Below are 17,826 nucleotides of genomic sequence, written 5' to 3' on the forward strand. Positions count from 1 at the left end.
CCCGCGGAGGGCGGGGGAGCGAACTGTTGTGGTGCGGAGCGTTGGGCGGGCGGCGGCCGGGCGGCCCAGGGGCTGCCGCGGGACTCGGGGCGCAGCCGAGCGGCTGCAGGGGTGGGGCGGGCCGGACGCGCCGCGGGGCCCGGACGCCGCGGGTTCGAGGCCGGGCCCCGCGCGGGGAGGCCGCGCCACCCCGGGGGAGCTGCCCGGCGGCGAGTTTGCCCGGCAGCCGAAATAAGGCGGGAGCCGGCGGGGGCCCTCGGAACCCCCTGCCAAGCCGGGCCTGGAGTCCTCGGGGAGCGGCTGCTTCCTGGGACGCCCTCTCGGACGTCCCCGCCGAAGGGTAACGGTTAAGGGCCCCCGGCAGAAGGCGCCTCCGGGTGACTCCCGGCGGGGCCCTGCGAGCCGCGGGAGCCGACCCCGGGGCCGCGAGCGGGGAGGAAGGGGCTTGGCGGAGACGCGGGCCCGGAGACCGAAGGAGCGGGAGCGCGGCGGAGCGGAGCCGGGCCTCCAGGGCGCGGGGCAGGGCAGCGCCTCGGCTGGAGACGGACTCTGGGACCCTCTAGTGCGGGGGCCTCGGCAACCTGCCCCGCGGGGAGCGCGGCCGCGGAGTGGCCTACGGGGGACCCTCCCCCAGAGGGGCCGGCCCGGGGCGGGGAGATGAACGGCTTTAGCACCGAGGAGGATAGCCGGGAAGGGCCCCCCGCCGCCCCCGCCGCCGCCCCGGGCTACGGCCAGAGCTGCTGCCTCATCGAGGACGGCGAGCGCTGCGTCCGGCCCGCGGGCAACGCCTCCTTCAGCAAGAGGGTCCAGAAGAGCATCTCGCAGAAGAAACTCAAGCTGGACATCGACAAGAGCGTGAGTCCGCCCCCGCCCCCGCCCCCGGCTGGGCCCCCGCACCGGGCAGCTCTCGGCCGCTGCCCCGGGCTGCGGGCGGGACTCGGGGGTCCTCCCCGCCCTGGGCCTCGCCGCCCTTTATCTGCAAACTAAGGAGTTGGGCTTGCAAAGGCCGCTCGGCGCTGGTGGACTCTGACTAGGACTCTGCCCAAATCTGGGAGGTTAGCGGCGGGGGCTCCGAGGACCCTTCCTGCCTGGGAAGATTTGACACCAGTTTTTAGCTCGTTTTATTGGTGTAGACATGGGAGCAGGAAGAGGTGGGTTCATTTGGTTGACCCACGGAGGAGCAGGTATTAGGGAGGAGGTGATGAAGGGACCCAGCTCTTCTCCAACTTCTCTCTCCTTCTCGGATCCGTGTTATTCCTTCAGAAAAAGAAAGGTGGCAGTTACGTCTCTGTCTGGGGCGGCCTCAGCTTCTGCAGAGGGTCGCCGAGCTCGCTGCTCAGCAGGCAGCTGTGGGGACCTGGGATTTTCAAGGATGTGGCAGAAATAAGACCAAGATCTGGTCTCGGGAGGTGGCTCTGGCAGTCGAAGTGATGAAAAGGAAGAAAATCCATTTTTATAGGGTTAACTTCTTTACAAATGCCCGGAGGGTGGAGGTGGGTAATTTAAATTTGAATAGAAAACTTTTCCTATGTGATTTCACCACTTCTAGTTAACTATTCTAAAGATGTGCCTATTGTCCACCAGTTAAGAACTGTTTATTTTGACATCTGTTGCTGCAAGCCTTAAGTGGCTGCCTGGTGATTAGGAATTGGAAGTTAGAGGGATATTTAATATTCAGGTAGACCAGCTAGGAGATTAGGTGGTTAACATCCATTCTCTTTTAGGACCAAAATTTCTCCACTTTGGGGGGAAATCAGAGATTGCTTGTTAAACTGAAAGGGCACCCACATTTCCATTTCTGATTTTACAACTGAAAGTGAGGCCCAGAGATAGGAAGTGACGGTGCCAAAGTCACACAGCACCTAAGAGGCTGGTTAATTTCTTGAATCCGTTGTCTGATTTACTTCCAAACCCCATGCATAAGCCTTGATTAAGAGTTGAATAAGTAAAAAAATTCTTCCCTGCCCTTCCTTCTACGCTCTTCACTCTCACCCCCATTTTTTTTTTTAAGTTAACAATTATATTTGCAACTCTTGAATGGAAAGATGCTACTTTTAAGTGGTTGAGGGTGAGTTGATGGCTTTCTTAGTACAAATCTCTATCAATGAATGAATAAATGAATGAAAGGAATTCATCTAAGCAAACAACTGGCTAGACACTATCGTGGCCTGGATTAGGACATGTATGGAAATGAAATGCTTAACTCTAAGACAGTAATGAATTCATCCTCATGGAAGCACTGCCCACCTTCTGTTTAGGTTGTTGGGAGCCTTTACTTGAGCAGCTTATAATAATATTTTACAGTACTAAAAAAAAAAGAAATTCCCAGTTCTTTTAAACCCACCATCGGAACAATCGTGCTGCCGCAACTGAGGCTCCATTTTCCCGGTGACCCCACTGGAAAACCTGTGTTGGGCTATGTTGACCGTTTGACACACACTGTCTAGAAGAGAGGCAGCCTGAGCCTGGTACTAGAGTTCCCAAAAGGTAATGCTTCTGAAGGAGTAGGATTTCAAGGCAGAATCACTCACAGTTTGTTTGAAGGTGGTGTTGTGGAGTCATTACTTCTGAAAGGGATTCTATTTCATTCTCACAGGCTTGGGCAGGAATTCAGTTCTAAGTAACTGCTGTGTTACAAGAATTTTTAGCTGTTGCAGAAAGTGAAACAGGAAAAAAAAACACTAGAGCCTTTTCTACCACACTCCTTTCTCCACCCCCAGCTCCCTAAAGGCCACTGGGCTCTGAAATTTCTGAAAACCAATATGTACTTGAAAACGGTTAAGGAGGAATAATGACTATTTATCTTGTAAAAGGGTCTAGCAGAGAACCTTTTTAAATAATAGCACCTTAAATCCTACTCAGGCAGTTTAACTCCTTTCATGTAGACATTGGCAGTGTTCTGTGATTTATTAAGATATAACATCTTTCAAACATCCCTCCAGTTGACATATATCTGCTTTCTTCTGGAGAAAAGTAGAAGTGGAGAATAAATAGAGTAAGGAAAACATTGCAGGAGGAAAGGACGTGTGCCAGGGGTTAGAAGGTCTGGATGACCTTGGCCAGGTCATTCCTCCACTCTAGGTGGCTTCAGGTTATCCCAATAGAAAATGAGATGGGAGCCAGGGGGGTTACACTGGTGATTGCTGAGTTGTCTTCCATCTAGGATTCCGTTATTCTAGTGTCCTGACCTGAAATCTCCCAGCCACAGCTTTAGGAATCACATCTTCTGCCTGTTCTTTTTCCAAGTCTGTCACTCTGAATTTGAGGAACAGCTTAGTCTCTCAGACCTTACATGTGAAACTAGCTAACATGAGGGCCAGCTTCCTGTGAGGTATGTAGGGTATGCTGTGAGTGTGCTTTCTTTCCTCATAAAAGCACATCCAGTAGTCTATACATCAACTAGATGAGATTCTTTGGGACAGTGACACGTGCTGTGTCCGCAGGGCCTTTGACAGAGTTGAATTTGGCAAAGCTATTCCAATTTGTTGCCATATGTAAATGTGGCTTTTACTGGCCTAAGCTGCTTTTAGATGCAAGGGTATGGCTGTGTTGATGCAGCAGCATTTATTGATTACCTGCTGTCTGCAAGACACCCTCACAATGTAAACTTAAAACTACTCATGACTCACTGATCCAACCACATGAAAGTGCTAATTCATCTGAATAAAAAACAGTTTTCATTATTTTCTCAGTGAAAAGGCCTGAATTAATTACTGTGGTTTCCTATCAGCTTACTTTTATCTTTAAGCATTTGAGGAATAAACTCAAATTCAGAAGTCTCTCGAGAACATTTGCACAACATCTGGTTCAGTGTCAACAACCCCAAGTCATTTACAGTCATCCTCCATTCAACCCTGCTAGTTATATTCTTAATAAGAGCACGTTCTTCACATCTTAGCTGCTGTTGCCGCCTTCACTTACTATTATAATAAGCCTCCAGCCTGCATTAGAAAAGCAGCAGTTGTATCCAGCTTCTTTTTTTTTAAGTTTCTTATTTATTTATTTATATATTTTGGGCTGCGTTGGGTCTTTGTTGCTGCGCGCGGGCTTTCTCTAGTTGTGGTGAGCAGGGACTACTCTGTTGCCGTGTGCGGACTTCTCATTATGGTGGCTTCTCTTGTTGCGGAGCACTGGCTCTAGGTGCGCGGGCTTCAGTTGTTGCAGCGCGCAGGCTCAGTAGTTGCGGCACGGGGGCCCTAGAGCGTGTGGGCTCAGTAGTTGCGACACATAGGCTCAGTAGTTGTGGCTCGTGGGCTCTAGAGCGCAGGCTCAGTAGTTGTGGCGCACGGGCTTAGTTGCTCCGTGGCATGTGGGATCTTCCCAGACCAGGGATCAAACCCGTGTCTCCTGCATTGGCAGGCGGATTCTTAACCACTGCGCCACCAGGGAAGTCCCCCAGCTTCTTTTATGTGGTTCCATCTTGTGAGAATTTCTGCACCTCTTTCCACTTCTCTTTGTGGATTGGATGTGTGGTGATGCAAGAATTATAAATAGATACCCAGAAATAGTTTTTCAGAGGGTTGTCATCGTACAATAGTAACTGTTGTCAATGTAAAAATAGGATGTCCCGTCTACCATTACCACAGTGCCTTCTTTCCTGCTTTCCTGCTCCCGGGGGCAGTGCATTCCAGCGAGGTATAAGTTCCTAACTCCTACAGGTCTGAAAATGTCACGTCTCTCCCTGCTTCAAAAACCTCGGGGGACCCTGTCTTGTTTGATGGAAAGTCTAAGCTGTTCTCATGCCCCCGACCCCCGAATTTCTCCTGATGCTCCTGCACAGGCAGTCACCTCCATCTAAGTGACATGGTTTCCTCAGGGCCTCCTCACTCATGCCTTCCATCGGCCTCATTTGAAACTTAAGTTGTGGCTTTTCCCATCTGGAATGCTTCCTGACTACCTGCAAATCCTCCCTTCTGGTCAGGGACCTCCACTCTAGCTAGTTCAGCCACAGGGCCTTGCCCTTTGCTGTATCCATACCATTTGTTGTATTTATCATTCGGGGGGACTTGGTTTATAACGCACTGCCCGGTGTGATGTTAGCGTTCTCTTTGAGGGGTTCTCACTGTGCAATTCAGTAGGAAACTTGTGGAAGTGATGGCTTGCATCTTGTTCTTCCTTTGGTCTCTCCAATGCCTCGCAAGGGAGAAAAGCCCCATAATTTGACAGATACCTGTTGCTGTTTCCATGGAATTGGCAACTCTGACTTTAATTTGCTTCCCAACAGGTAAGACACCTGTATATTTGCGATTTCCACAAAAATTTCATCCAGAGTGTACGAAATAAAAGGAAGAGGAAGACAAGTGACGATGGTGGAGATTCTCCTGAGCATGACACTGACATTCCTGAGGTAAAGGTCCAAAACTTTACCTTAAGAAAGCTGGGAGAATGGATTCTAACCTGATCCTTACCTCTGGCCTGGCCTAAGAAGTAATTTTAGTCTCCTCTTTGTTGCTGTGGTGTATTTGAAAAGTGAAGCATAGAATCATAGTAATATGGAATCTGAGAGCTGAAAGCTTAGAAATCAACTGGTCTGACTGCCCCACAGTTTTACAGACAGGCACAGACACTCAGGGTCACACACACACAGTTTGGGAGCCCCAGTCCAGTGCCCTCTCCAGTAGGCTGTGCTGACTTTCTTCAAAAAACCCCTGAGAAATACTTAAATACAACCACAATGTCAAGTTTTTAAAAACTTTGTTTTTGCCCTTGAAGTTAGAGACTGAGTATATATGGATTGGGGGAAGTCATTTCCCCTCTGTTTTCTGGTCTGCAAAATGAAGGTGTAAGTTGTCAGGTCACACCAACTCTGATTTTCTATCACTCTCTGATTCCTGGTCCAGGCCTGTTCCCAAATATCTATTCCAAGGTCAGTTACACTGGCCCAGGGTTTCTCAACCCTGGCACTGTTGACATTTGGGGCAGATAATTCTTTGTGGTGGGGCTGTCCTGTGCATCGTAGCATGTTCAGCAGCATCCCTGGCTTCTACCCACTAGGTGCCAGGCACACCTAGTGTCTCTAGACATTGCAGGTGTCCTCTGGGGGGCAGGATCATCCCCTGCTGAGAACCGTCCCACTAGATGATGAGCCCTAGGCTTCTCAAACCAGAAGCCTGCCTTTCCTTCAAGGTGCCAGTGTCTATTATGCAAGGCTACAGGGAGGAATATCGAATTTTCTTTCTATCTAAATTGTTTTCACGTAAGACTCGGCAAAAGAAGAACCGTTTATAATGTACACTGAATATTTGATGCATGAATATTTCATAAGGCAACCGCCTGTTAGCACTCAGAGTGAAAATGACTGTGTAGGACTAGAAAGAGTAGGCGGGCCTTTGTCTGCAGACGTGGAGGAAACCTTTGAAAATATGGCCCTCTCCCTCTGCTCCTTCCTGTGTCCCCTTTTCTAGCATTGGGTTACAGTATCTTTCTAATGCTTTTAGCATTTTTATTATTATTTTATGAAGAAATGGATGTATTTACTTTCTAAATGCTTTTCACAAAAAAAAAAAAAAAAAGGTTTGAGGAATGTTTGAAAAGAAAGAAGGACTTTGGTCCCTCATATTGATCATTCATTTTGTTTTTAAGTGCTGTCCACCTGCCTGAAGCAAGAACATCTCTTTTAGAGGCAGGTAAAGGCAGCCCAACTTTCTGGGCCTTCAATATTTCATGACTGTGCAGCTTTCCTCTCTTCCTTTGTTAGAAAAAAAAGGGAGGGTCCTTTCCCCTCTGTTACCCAGTCATCTGCAGAGACCCTGCCCCTAACCTGCTGATTTGTACATTTGCTACAGTAGCTTTGAGCTTTCTCTGGAAGGCTGTTAAGGATCCTAATACCCGAAGGCTGAGCCTAGGGGAGAACTACTTGAGAATATCAGTACTTCCCACTGTCCTCCGTCATGCACCTCTATCTACTCTGTGCCGAGCTCTGGCCTGTCTTCCTCCAGTATGTCTGTCTGCTTTTACCTTTGCTCTCCATGCCTGCTACCCCCTCTAGCATCAGTACCCCTGCAGAGCTCAACTTCACCATCTCATTTCTGGACCATTGCTGCAGCATCTCCCTCTGCTGTCCCTCCACCCCCCAGTCAGTCTTCCCACAAACCACCACAGATCCATCTTCCTAGAACAGTGCCCTCCCACCTAGGTTCTCTCCTTCTGCTTGTCAAGACATGCTACCACCCAGTCTCACCTTTTAAACCCATCATGAGAGCCTCTGACCCCTAGCCCATATGTCCTCTCATGGCTTTCCGAGCCCATGGCCTTCTCGCTCATTCCCTACTCTAGTTCTTTTCCTCACTGTCTCTCTAAACCCTGCCTCTCCTTAGCGGAAGCTTCACGACCTCCATCAGCCTTCTGGGACCACCCCTCCCCCGCCAGAACTCTGCTTCCACTGTTGTTTCTGTCCTTCCAGCCAGTTATTAGTCCTTGGTGGACCATTTCTAAGACTTCTTTGTAGTCTCTCCATCCCCACCCCTATAGTGTAGTGCTAGGCACACAGTGGGCTCTCAGTGAGTCGTGGCTGGTCAGGTGATGGATAATGTGTTTCTCCTCTTCTCTCTAGGTTGATCTGTTCCAGCTGCAGGTGAACACTCTCCGACGTTATAAACGGCACTACAAATTGCAGACCAGACCAGGCTTCAATAAGGCCCAGTTAGCAGAAGTAGGTAGACAAAATTGCGCTCTAAAGAGGGAGAGCCAGCGTTGTGCTTCTGATGGTGACCTTGATTCTCCGTGTGTGTCTATACATAATCCCTTCCATACCTCTGGAAGCAACTTCCTCTTTCCTCTTTTGCACAATTTAGAATCCCCCAGCTTTAGACCTAGAAAGGCCTGATTTCCATAAAAGAAACCAGGGCACAGAGAAAAGAAAGGACTTGCTTAAAACCATACAGCAAGTTGGTAGCTTGGAATCTCAAGACTCCTGATTCTAAGTTCTGAGTGTTCTTTTGCTTGTTCATTTGTTTGAATCTTGTTTTGCAAGATTCTTTCTAGATATGTTCCATTCTGCACATGAGGTATGTCTGATTAATCATCCCCAAACCTTTACTCATGTTCTGTAGGAGCTATTTTTCTTTCTTTGGTTTTTTTCCTTGATTTCTTCTACTCTGATGTTGGTAATGGAAGTATTTATTATAGTGAATGGAGCCTAAGAATGTTTTCTCCTGCCCTGAGTCCCCAACACAGTTCCGGGCATGGGGTGGGGATGCGGGTGCTCCACTGGCCATTATTTTAATATACTGACAGCCTGCCTTGATACTTCTGTCCTGTTGGCATTTGTGTGGGTACCCTGTCATCCTTCTTTTCTAAATGTGTTTTTCTGTCTACCGTAGAAAACTTGGGAAATGATGAAAAATGCAATCCTGCCATTCAGAGACAACCGCTCTGTAGTTTTCGTTCTCTGACTCCCTTTTTATCTGAACCGGCGCCCTCGGTCCATCCAGAGATTTCCTTATGGGGTCACATCCCTGTTGGGTTTTGGTCTTCCCTTTAGAGCTTTCTTGCCGATCCATCATTTTTCCTTAAACCTCTCCTTCACCAGCGTCCAGATAAACCACAGAAGCACACAAACCTTTCCTACTTCAAGATAACATTACCCTTGCCAGTGTCCACCCCTGGTGGGAGGGGTGGGATGAGATGGGGCAAGAGGAGACCTGCATTCTCAGGACTTGGAAATAAAGTATCGGGAATACATAGTAAATGATGAATTTTTCTTCAAATCTCATGTCTTTCAAGAGGCAGTTATGTATTATTTAGATGGTTTTTTGGGTGAGACACTTACATCTGTTCAATTGGCTATTTATTTGACAAAAATTTAAAAGGACACTTTTCTGCCCAGTTCCTGGGCCTGAGAGGTTATGGTAGCAGCTGGTCAACCCTTGCAGTCCCAGTCTCTTGCTCCATGAGGATGACCTTGAGACTATGCCGTGATGGACAGTTGGCTGCCACTGAAACAGAACCGCACCTTAGGAGTGTTGTGGAATAAAGTGTTGCTTTTGGAAGCCTGGAAACCAAATCACCTAAACCTGGGAAAAAAGGGCATTCTGCATTCTGTAGCACTGCAGGAAGTTCTGCAGTAATCATAACCCCTTCCATAGCTCTGGGAGCAACTTGCTCTTCCCTCTTTTGCACAGCTTAGAATTTGTGGCCCCGCTGGTTCACGTGGTTTAATGGACTCTGGTTTTCCTCCCTGTGTAGACTGTCAGCCGACACTTCAGGAACATACCCGTGAATGAAAAGGAGACGCTCGCTTACTTCATCTACATGGTGAAGAGTAACAAGAGTAGACTGGACCAGAAATCAGAGGGCGGCAAGCAGCTTGAGTGATGATGAAGCACATCTTCAAGAAATGAAGTATAATGCTTAATGCACAGGTGATATCTGCTACATTTAAGCCCGTAAAGACTGTTAAACTTTATTGTAAATAAAAAAGTTTGAATGATGAATACTGTAAATCTTTTCGGTCAGGAGGATTATATTCTCATGATTCAGCATGTTTATACACAGACTTTAAGGCAACTACTGGACTAAAAAAAAAAAACAAGATCGGAAAAAGAATGAAAGAAAAACAATGTACTGCCACATTCAGCAAAGCATTAAGTCAGTTCTGCTGGAAATGTGGGATGACAAATATTTTGGTAGTCACCTTGTAATTCCATGCTGCCACATGTGAGGTGTAGCCCTGGACCAGCAGCGAGGTACGGCTTGGTGGGGAGGTACATGAGCAGACCCGTCTGCTGGGGACATAGGCGCCCCTCTTTGTTGCAGGCTTTGTCGCTTATCAGCAAATCCGTTTGACACTGGTCCCTCGCCAGCCCTGTGCTTTGCACACAGTAGGCACCCAGTCAGGATTTGCTGGTTACTCCAGCTGTCACTAACAGTGCCAGCCCTGTGCTTCCCACCTCTAGGTATTGAGGCCTCTGCCGTTTCTGTTGCTCACCACTTAACGTCCGGAGTGTGAGGAAATCCTGATGCACCGACAGGATATTTCAGGTCAGATGAGGACTTCAGGGCAATCTCATGTGCCAAGCTGTATCTGTGGAGGTTCCAGAAACACTTGAGGCAGAGCCCCTCCTGGGAGCCACGGCTCTTTGTTCATGCCTTCATGCCTCATGCTTCAGGGTCAAGTTATGTATTGTGACTTCAGCCATTCTCCTGCGCCAGAAATGCTTTGACAAATGAAGATATTTAGTGGTTTGGGGCTCATGTTCTCAGAAGTACTAATCCTTAATTCACAACCACAAGAAAGCTGCCAAGGACCATGTGGTTCCTGCTCTAAAGTCCAGCTCTCGGATAGAAGGTCTGACCAGCTTTGACCTCCTTGAGGGTCAGCAACAAATCATGGGTTTGAGCAACACAGGTCAGTGCCATCCGATGTTCATTTTTGTGAGCAATTTGCCTCTCTTTTAGGGGGGACGATTGCTAAAGTTTTTTAAGTATTAACAATTACCTGATTTTATGTTCAAAAACTCAGATTCCTCTATCTAATTATATCAGAGCCAAAGTATCCTTTGAAAACAAAGCTTTATATCCAAAAGTATGCTTTTGCAAAATTTTCTAGTCAGTGTGTTGGGGGGCAGAGGGTGTGGACAGGGAGTGGGAAGAAAAGAGAAGAAAGGACTTGAATTCTAATTTCTGACCATCTTGACATATATTGTGGTCAAAGGTATCACTTTCTTACTCAGTTTTCATTCTGAGTTCTTTCTTAAGCCTTAAAAAATAAAAGCAGGGCTTCCCTGATGGCACAGTGGTTGAGAGTCCGCCTGCTGATGCAGGGGAAATGGATTCGTGCCCCGGTCCAGGAAGATGCCACATGCCGCGGAGCGGCTAGGCCCGTGAGCCATGGCCGCTGAGCCTGCGCGTCCGGAGCCTGTGCTCCGCAACGGGAGAGGCCACAACAGTGAGAGGCCCGCGTATGGCAAAAAAAATTAAAAATAAGTAAAATAAAATAAAATAAAAGCAGCAGTGGACAGCCTGGCCTGGCGGAGCATTTTAGTGACTCACAGACGGCTTAATCTGAGCATCCACGCAGAGAAGTCAGAACAAACCCACCCCCCGGCCCCCAAGCACGGTGGTGGAGTGGCCAAAGGTCTCAGTTCCGTGGAGCATGCATTCTGTGGACGGGGACAGGGCCACCACTCTCACTAAATAAAACGATGTGTGTTCGCTGCAGCCAAGGTTTCACTAGTGTTCACGATGCATGTCTAGCAGATTGCAGCCTTTTAAAATATGTATAAATGAATGTACATAGAGCATACTCTAGACTATGAGGGGATCTTATTTTCATACACCTGGGCACGTCAGGGTGCTCTCTGCGTGTTCTTAGTTGTGCAGATTCAATAGATATTTAGAGTGTCTCGCTACTCACAGCTGAAGGCTGTTGATGTGTGAGCATCAAGAAGGCTCTAAAGTATGTGGCTTATGTCGGTTTTTTCCTGAGAAGCTGAGTTAGAAAGGCTTTGAAGGTGTCAAAACACCAAACCCCCTTTGTCAAGGGGAGTGTTTTGTGATCAGGCTGGAGTTTGGGGACAGGTGGGGTTAAGGCATTGGTAACCTGCTCTCTGGAAATGTCCACATCTTATTGAGAAAAAAAGTGTATCTTTCTGATGTTTGAACCAGAATTGTGGGTGTGTAAGTCTTGTCACTGTTTCTTCAATAGCAGATCTGTGTTCCCAGTTGAGAGACAGCGGTATGCTTCTGTACAGGAAGCTGTGGTGTTAGGCTCCGTCTGTTCAAGTGTGTCTGTAAGAGTCCTCTCATTCCCGCGTGAAGCCTGGGGAAACTTTCCCCTCTCAGCCAGATGCTGTGTGCACTCGAGTCCCAAGCCGTCTTTCCTCTAAGGAGAGGGCCTTTGGAAAGTGGAGGTTATGGGTGTCTTTTCAAGTGTTGAAAGCATGTCAGGTGAGAGAGAAGACAGAGCTCTCTGAACTTATATTTTCCTTGTGTGCAGACATCTATTCTTTCCTCAGACCACTAAGCCACTTGCCTTAGCCTCTTCTGCAGTCTCCCATGGCTTGATCTGGGGCAGGTGACTTCTGCCTGTCAGAGGTGGCCGACCTTCCAAAGCAACCGGATCTGGCTTTGGGGAGCAGTGGGGCTTGGGAAAAGCAGCCCTCATCGTGGCTGCCTGCTTTTTATACCACCTGTCAAGGACTCGTGTGTCTCTCCACCTGTAATGTTGCAACATTGCCTTCTCTCCTCTTGGTGCTCCTGGGCAAAACTGGAATGTGCAATCCAGAACTGGCAGTGTCTTAAACAGCACAGCTCCTGCCTCAGTTTCCAGCCTGCTGTGATTCTTTCATATGCCCTGAAGGGTGTCACATGGAATTGTCAACATCTTGCCATTTGTGTTGCTTCATTTTAAGGTTTTTAAAAAACGGACAAACTTCTTATTTCAACGAACAAACCCTTAGGTTGGCAACATCATGTGAAAAAAATCATAAGCTGAATCCCTTGAAAGATTGCAACCAAAGGATTCAAGACGGCTGGTGTAAAAGGAAGAGGAATTTCATTTATGTGATACAGCCGCCAAGTTGGTAGACGTTCCTGTCATAGCTAAATAGTCACAGCTAGTCTTCCAGAGAGCAGATATTAATAATTGTTTGCAGCTGGAATGTTGCATCTAACCTTGGCATTTCAGCTGTTTATTTTGTGGGAACTTTTTTGTTAATATCCTGGAGGGCACCTGCCTGGTAGAAAGGAGAAAGTAGGAGAGGAAAGTTACTCAGGGGCCCGGCCATGGATCCCAGAGTTGCTGCACAGAAATCATCTGAAGGCTCTCAGTCATTACCATGACAAGATCCAGAAGTTGGGAAAGGACCCTTAAGTCATCCAGTCCAGTCTCCCCATAGGTGCTGGCATTCTGCCTACAACCGTCCCACCAAGGTTTGAGCAGTCTGGGCTTAAACACCTTTGAGGACAGAGAACTCACTACCTCCTGGGGAAGGCTGTTCTATCTTTGTAAACCTCTGGCTTTTCTGTGTTCTCTGGAATTTCCATCTTAGTCTCTGCCTAATGGGGGCCAAGTTAGTTGGCCAAGGACCTAATTGCTGCACTGCCCCAGGGCATAGTGTTTGCCTCTGGGGAAGGAGCAGCTTGCATATAGACACTTTGGTGTCCTGGCTGTCCTCCCCGCCGAGTATTAGTTCCTTATTGGAGATGTTGAGGAAACCCCAACGTCTTCCTCCTGGGATGAAGTATAACATCATTATACTCCCTTGATCTTGCTAAAGCTGATGGAGGAGGTCAGGGTAGGAGGGAGTGCTATCAGGCTGCTAAAAAATATACCTTAAGACAGAGGAGGCCTTAGTTCTGTGCTTGCCTCGCAAAAACTGATGCTCATATTACTTAGGAAAAGTTTTAGCTAGAAAATTTCAAAATATGACCATTGCTCTGTCTGAAGTTGAAAGGTTATAGGGCCCCTGAGGGCTTGTACCTTAAGATTCCTGCAAGTACGTCACACATTGTTTTTATGGAGAAAACAAAGCTTAGAAACTTGGGAGAACCACATGTCTCAGTGACAGAGAAGTGCCATATTTTCAAGCTGGAAAGGCCTTTGAGGTTGCCATTGCCCAGTCATTGATTTTTAGAGATGGGGAAACTGAGATTTGAAAAGACTTGCCTGAGTGCTGTGGCATCATCTGGACCAGCCTTCTGTCCTCCTGACGCTTCTGGCGCTCGTTCACTTTCCAACTTGCAGCATAGCTGTAACCCAGTCTGCAGTGAGCTGCCCTCAGAACCTTGAGACCTAGCCACTGAGCAGAGGTTCCCAAGGCCAGCCTGGCTCTCAGGGAACCAACCTGTAGAACTCAAGGTTGTGAGACAGGACTGGGAAGGCAGTCCGTTGAGTTTTGCAAAATGAATGGGAGGGGAGAACAGAAGGAGCCTATAATTTAAGACCAAGGTTCCAAAGTCCTGGCGGGAAATGTGGTGGTGTCCTAGACTCTAAATTCTCACTAAATACACTTGCCTTTCAGGTGGGTCAATCAGGTGACCCTGACTTGAACAGACACAGCTCTGTGGCCCTGCCGTTTGCAGCCCCCATCCCTGTTAGCGAGAGAGGCAGTTGAACTGAAGGACAGGTGAGCTCAAGATCATGCCCTGGGAAGCATGGTGCTTTAGGGATGCCTTTGTATTCCTTTCACTTTATTACAGACTGTTTTCAAGTTTCTGGTTAGGAAGGGTAAAGTTGATCCCATTTTTTTGAGGTGGAATCCAGCCGGGGGCAAGGTGGGACCTTTTCTTAGAGTAGGAATGTCTACAATCAGTCATTTCATCTAGCTTGCATCTTCAAATGCAAACCCTTCAGTGGCTTTCACTTAATGAACACATCTTTGTTAATGACAGAGGCTTGTACAGGATCCCTGTTTTCACATGTGTATTATGTGTTATTCCCGTCAGAGTGTTTTGGGGGTGCGGGTTGGTTTGGGTTTTTTTTCCATTTTGTAACTGCCTTATCGAAAAGCAAGTGCCCTTCCATTCCAGGCTTCCTCATATTGTACATGTTTCCTGCCAAACTGGGGGGATCATTTGTATTTTAATTTTGTAATCTATGGCTCTGTACTGTTGAAAGGCTCTCAATTCTGTGGGGTCTCCTTAGTATGTATGTGACTTTTCATGTTGCAGTATCACACAGATGGGATGGCCCGACTTTCGCTCTTAATAAACGATCTGAATGAGAAACAAGAGACACACTCTGTTGTACCCTTTGAATGTCCACATGGAGCTCAGATGCTTTCACTTGCACATTCGGCCCCTGGCTGTGTAGGACAGTGGCTGGGGACAGCGATCTGTCCTCCACTCGCCCTTCCACTCCCAGTGCGCACCATGTGAGTTCAGCTCACAGAAGTGTGACCCTGCCCTCCCACTCACTCCTGTGCAAAGAGATTGGCTGTGGTTGGACGGCCCGAGTCGAGCCTGAGTGCTGCGTAGCGTAGCAGGTACGCTGGCCCCAGAGCTTCACTCTGGTCTTCAGTTATCCACCTATAAAAGTTCTAAGTAAACTGGATGGACGGTTGCAAATTAAAATGCCTTTTGGGGGCCAGGGGGCGGGGGAGCTGTAAACTGGAAAATCCAGGTCCCTTCTAAGGGCAGCCACCGCTGAGCTCCAGCCTGTTGTTGCCACGTGGGAATGCCAGCCCTGTGTGGCCAGTTCTCACGAGTTCTCAAGAGGAACTGGAAATACAGACCTTTATATAAATATCTCAGTGTTTAACTGTCCCCAAAACTTATATTTAGCAATGTATGAACTGGCGTTTCTTCACCTACAGTAGAGCCTTGGTATTTAAAGTTGGTCCATCATCTGATCGCTTGTTAGACCTGCAGAACCTCTGCCCTGCCTCGCCCGCCAGTAGGCTACTAAGTCCGAGGCCCCAGCAAGTCGCCTGCTCATGCTGGGCTACCTGACTGAGCTGATGGGTGGAGGCCCCGGAGGCCTCTGGGATGAAGCCCCTTGGCCAGCCAAGCCTCAGACACACAGGTCTTTCATTTCAGATCTGTCACTAGTGTCACTTTTCCACATCTCTGTCCTCAGTAGCATGAAAGGGGGAAAATGCAGTAAATATTTCTGTTCATATTAGTTGACTAGTAGTACTGCATGCTAGCTCTGAAATTTTAAACAGAAATTTACAAAGTACGGTTCTTCCCCTCAGTACCCTCACCCTCTCCCATTCCGCTCCCACGTAAATAATGTGGAGGTTGACTTTTCAGGAGGCATTTTAGGGGACGAGGAGAGTGGGGAGTCTTGACTGTCACTGGGAGCCCACAGGGTCAGTGACGGTTTGTTGCCGAAGGATGTCTGAGTCATCTTCCTCTAGAAAGCAAAGGAAGGTCTCGTCTTCATACCATGTTGCCTCTTGATCTGAGGTATAGCATAAATAGTTCCTTTCACTCCTCTGTCTGCTGCCCTCCCTTTCTTTCATATGTAACTGCTGAGGGCTGCCTTGAACCCCTCACACACCGAACCTAGGAGAGGTGCTTCGTTGCCAAGCTTCCCCCAAACTGGCCAGCCCCTGCTGGAGTCGACCTCCTTTGAGGATCCACAGATATTGATTGTGATGGAAGGAGGAACCCATATCTTACTATACTATTAGGGCAGAAGTTCCACTAGGAACCGGACATCCTTTTTTCACCATAGACCTTGAGAATATTGAATATCAGATCAGCTGAGGTCCAGTCTCTTTGAAAGGTGGCACTTGCCACCTCCCACCCCCATCAGAATCCCTTACGAGTTCTGTTACAATGCCAATTCCTGGGCCCCAGCCCAGATTCTCAGTATGCAAAGCTCAGGGGCTGAATTCCAGGAATATGAATTTTTAAAATTTCCCCAAATAAGACTTAAGCTCATTACAGTTGAGAAGTACTAAACTGGTCCAAAGGTTTCCCAATCCAGCAGCTTCATCCTGATCAGGAATACTGGTTAGAAATCCCCAGTAAGACCTACTTAATGAGCATCTCCACAAGGGCAGCCCAGGGAAAATTCTCCTGGGGAATTTGCACATCTAGGTTTAGATGGCACTGAGTCCAACCACCTTAGGCCCAGGAAGGGAAAGGAGCTACGTTCAACCTCAAGCAGCTCAGAAAGGTCAGAGCCTGAGCAAATACAGTGACATGCACAGCCACAAAGACACTTTTAAGATGAATCATTGGAATAGATGATCTTCCATCTGGAAAAAAAAAAAAGCAGAATGAAAATAATCCACAGTTCCCACCACAGTGCCTGGCATATAGGAGGAAACAACAAATGTGTGGAATTGAATCTTCCATTTACTTAACAGTTTTTTAGTTTGTAAGGATCTTCCACATCCCGATACAGTAACAGCCATCAAGTGCAGTGTGCGTGCCAGACAACCTGTCACTAGTTTTACATACATTGATCCATCGTCATATCAAGCAGGAGCTGTTATTAACTTCGGTTTATGGAGGTGCAAATGCACACTCGGAGGGTTGAGGAACTGCCCAAGTAACAGTGGGAGCTGGAGGCACTCCTGGGAGCAAGTCCCCCGGTCATCCGACCCTAGGGACACTTGTCAACTCCACCATCAAAGAACTCAGGAGCACCGTGGTTTGAAGCAGTGCAGCCGCAACAGTTCCCCTTGCCCTGATCAACTGGATTCACTGAACTTCAATGAGGGATTCCTCGAAGTCACTAAGACTCTAGTTAGGAAGTTTAATAACGTTTAATGGAGGTTAACAAGGTATATCCAACTTTGCAGCCAGGTTTTAACTTACCAGAGCTGAACAGAGATTAACAAGCCAGGAGGTGTAAAGGCACCTGCATGATTTAATGGGGTTAACGAAACTGTCAGAGGTTGGCCGAGAGGGACGGAACTGGAGCATGCCTCTGTTAACGAGTCCATCTGGTGGAGGTCAACAGACATTTATTAAAGAGCAGAAGCTTGCCCTGGTTCGCCCTGGGCACCACAGGGGTAGCAAGGAAACATGCCAACCATGGTCCGTCCTGGTTGGTGGGATTTGGAATGCTGCTTTCTTCTTTGTGCTTTCTTGGTGGTGTCTAAATTGTTTATAATGAGCATGAATCATTTTCACCAAGACTGTAAAATAGCAAAGCAGTTTTTTTTTTTTTTTTTTTTTTGCGGTATGCGGGCCTCTCACTGTTGTGGCCTCTCCCGTTGCGGAGCACAGGCTCCGGATGCGCAGGCCCAGCGGCCATGGCTCACGGGCCCAGCCGCTCCGCGGCATATGGGATCCTCCCAGACCGGGGCACGAACCCGTATCCCCTGCATCGGCAGGCGGACTCTCAACCACTGCGCCACCAGGGAGGCCCGCAAAGCAGTTTTTTAAAAGTGCTCTCAAAGCATTTACTCTCCACTCGCATAG

At 48.0% G+C, this 17,826-nt stretch overlaps 1 protein-coding gene across 2 annotated transcripts; it reads left to right on the forward strand.

The window, feature by feature from the left end:
- The first annotated feature begins 12 nt into the window (after positions 1-12).
- On the forward strand, positions 13-14,675 carry SAP30L (SAP30 like). 2 transcript variants are annotated; one of them, XM_081233611.1, is made up of 4 exons: positions 17-855; positions 5,225-5,347; positions 7,553-7,651; positions 9,187-14,675. In XM_081233611.1, the coding sequence occupies exons 1-4, from the start codon at positions 658-660 to the stop codon at positions 9,313-9,315; spliced, it is 549 nt and encodes a 182-aa protein (XP_081089737.1). In that variant the 5' UTR covers positions 17-657; the 3' UTR covers positions 9,316-14,675. The 2 variants fall into 2 exon arrangements, with proteins under 2 accessions (XP_081089738.1, XP_081089737.1); XM_081233612.1 differs by lacking the exon at positions 5,225-5,347 and having other exon boundaries at positions 13-855; positions 7,568-7,651.
- Positions 14,676-17,826: the final 3,151 nt, after the last annotated feature.

Source organism: Mesoplodon bidens, assembly GCF_964165515.1.
Source record: "Mesoplodon bidens genome assembly, chromosome: 4".
In the NCBI taxonomy this organism is placed as follows: domain Eukaryota; kingdom Metazoa; phylum Chordata; class Mammalia; order Artiodactyla; family Ziphiidae; genus Mesoplodon; species Mesoplodon bidens.

Coding starts and splice junctions, on each gene's coding strand:
- SAP30L (XM_081233611.1), top strand. CDS start 658: ATGAACGGCTTTAGCACCGAGGAGGATAGCCGGGAAGGGCCCCCCGCC. Junction 856..5,224: donor AGCTGGACATCGACAAGAGC/GTGAGTCCGCCC, acceptor GCTTCCCAACAG/GTAAGACACCTGTATATTTG. Junction 7,652..9,186: donor ATAAGGCCCAGTTAGCAGAA/GTAGGTAGACAA, acceptor CTCCCTGTGTAG/ACTGTCAGCCGACACTTCAG.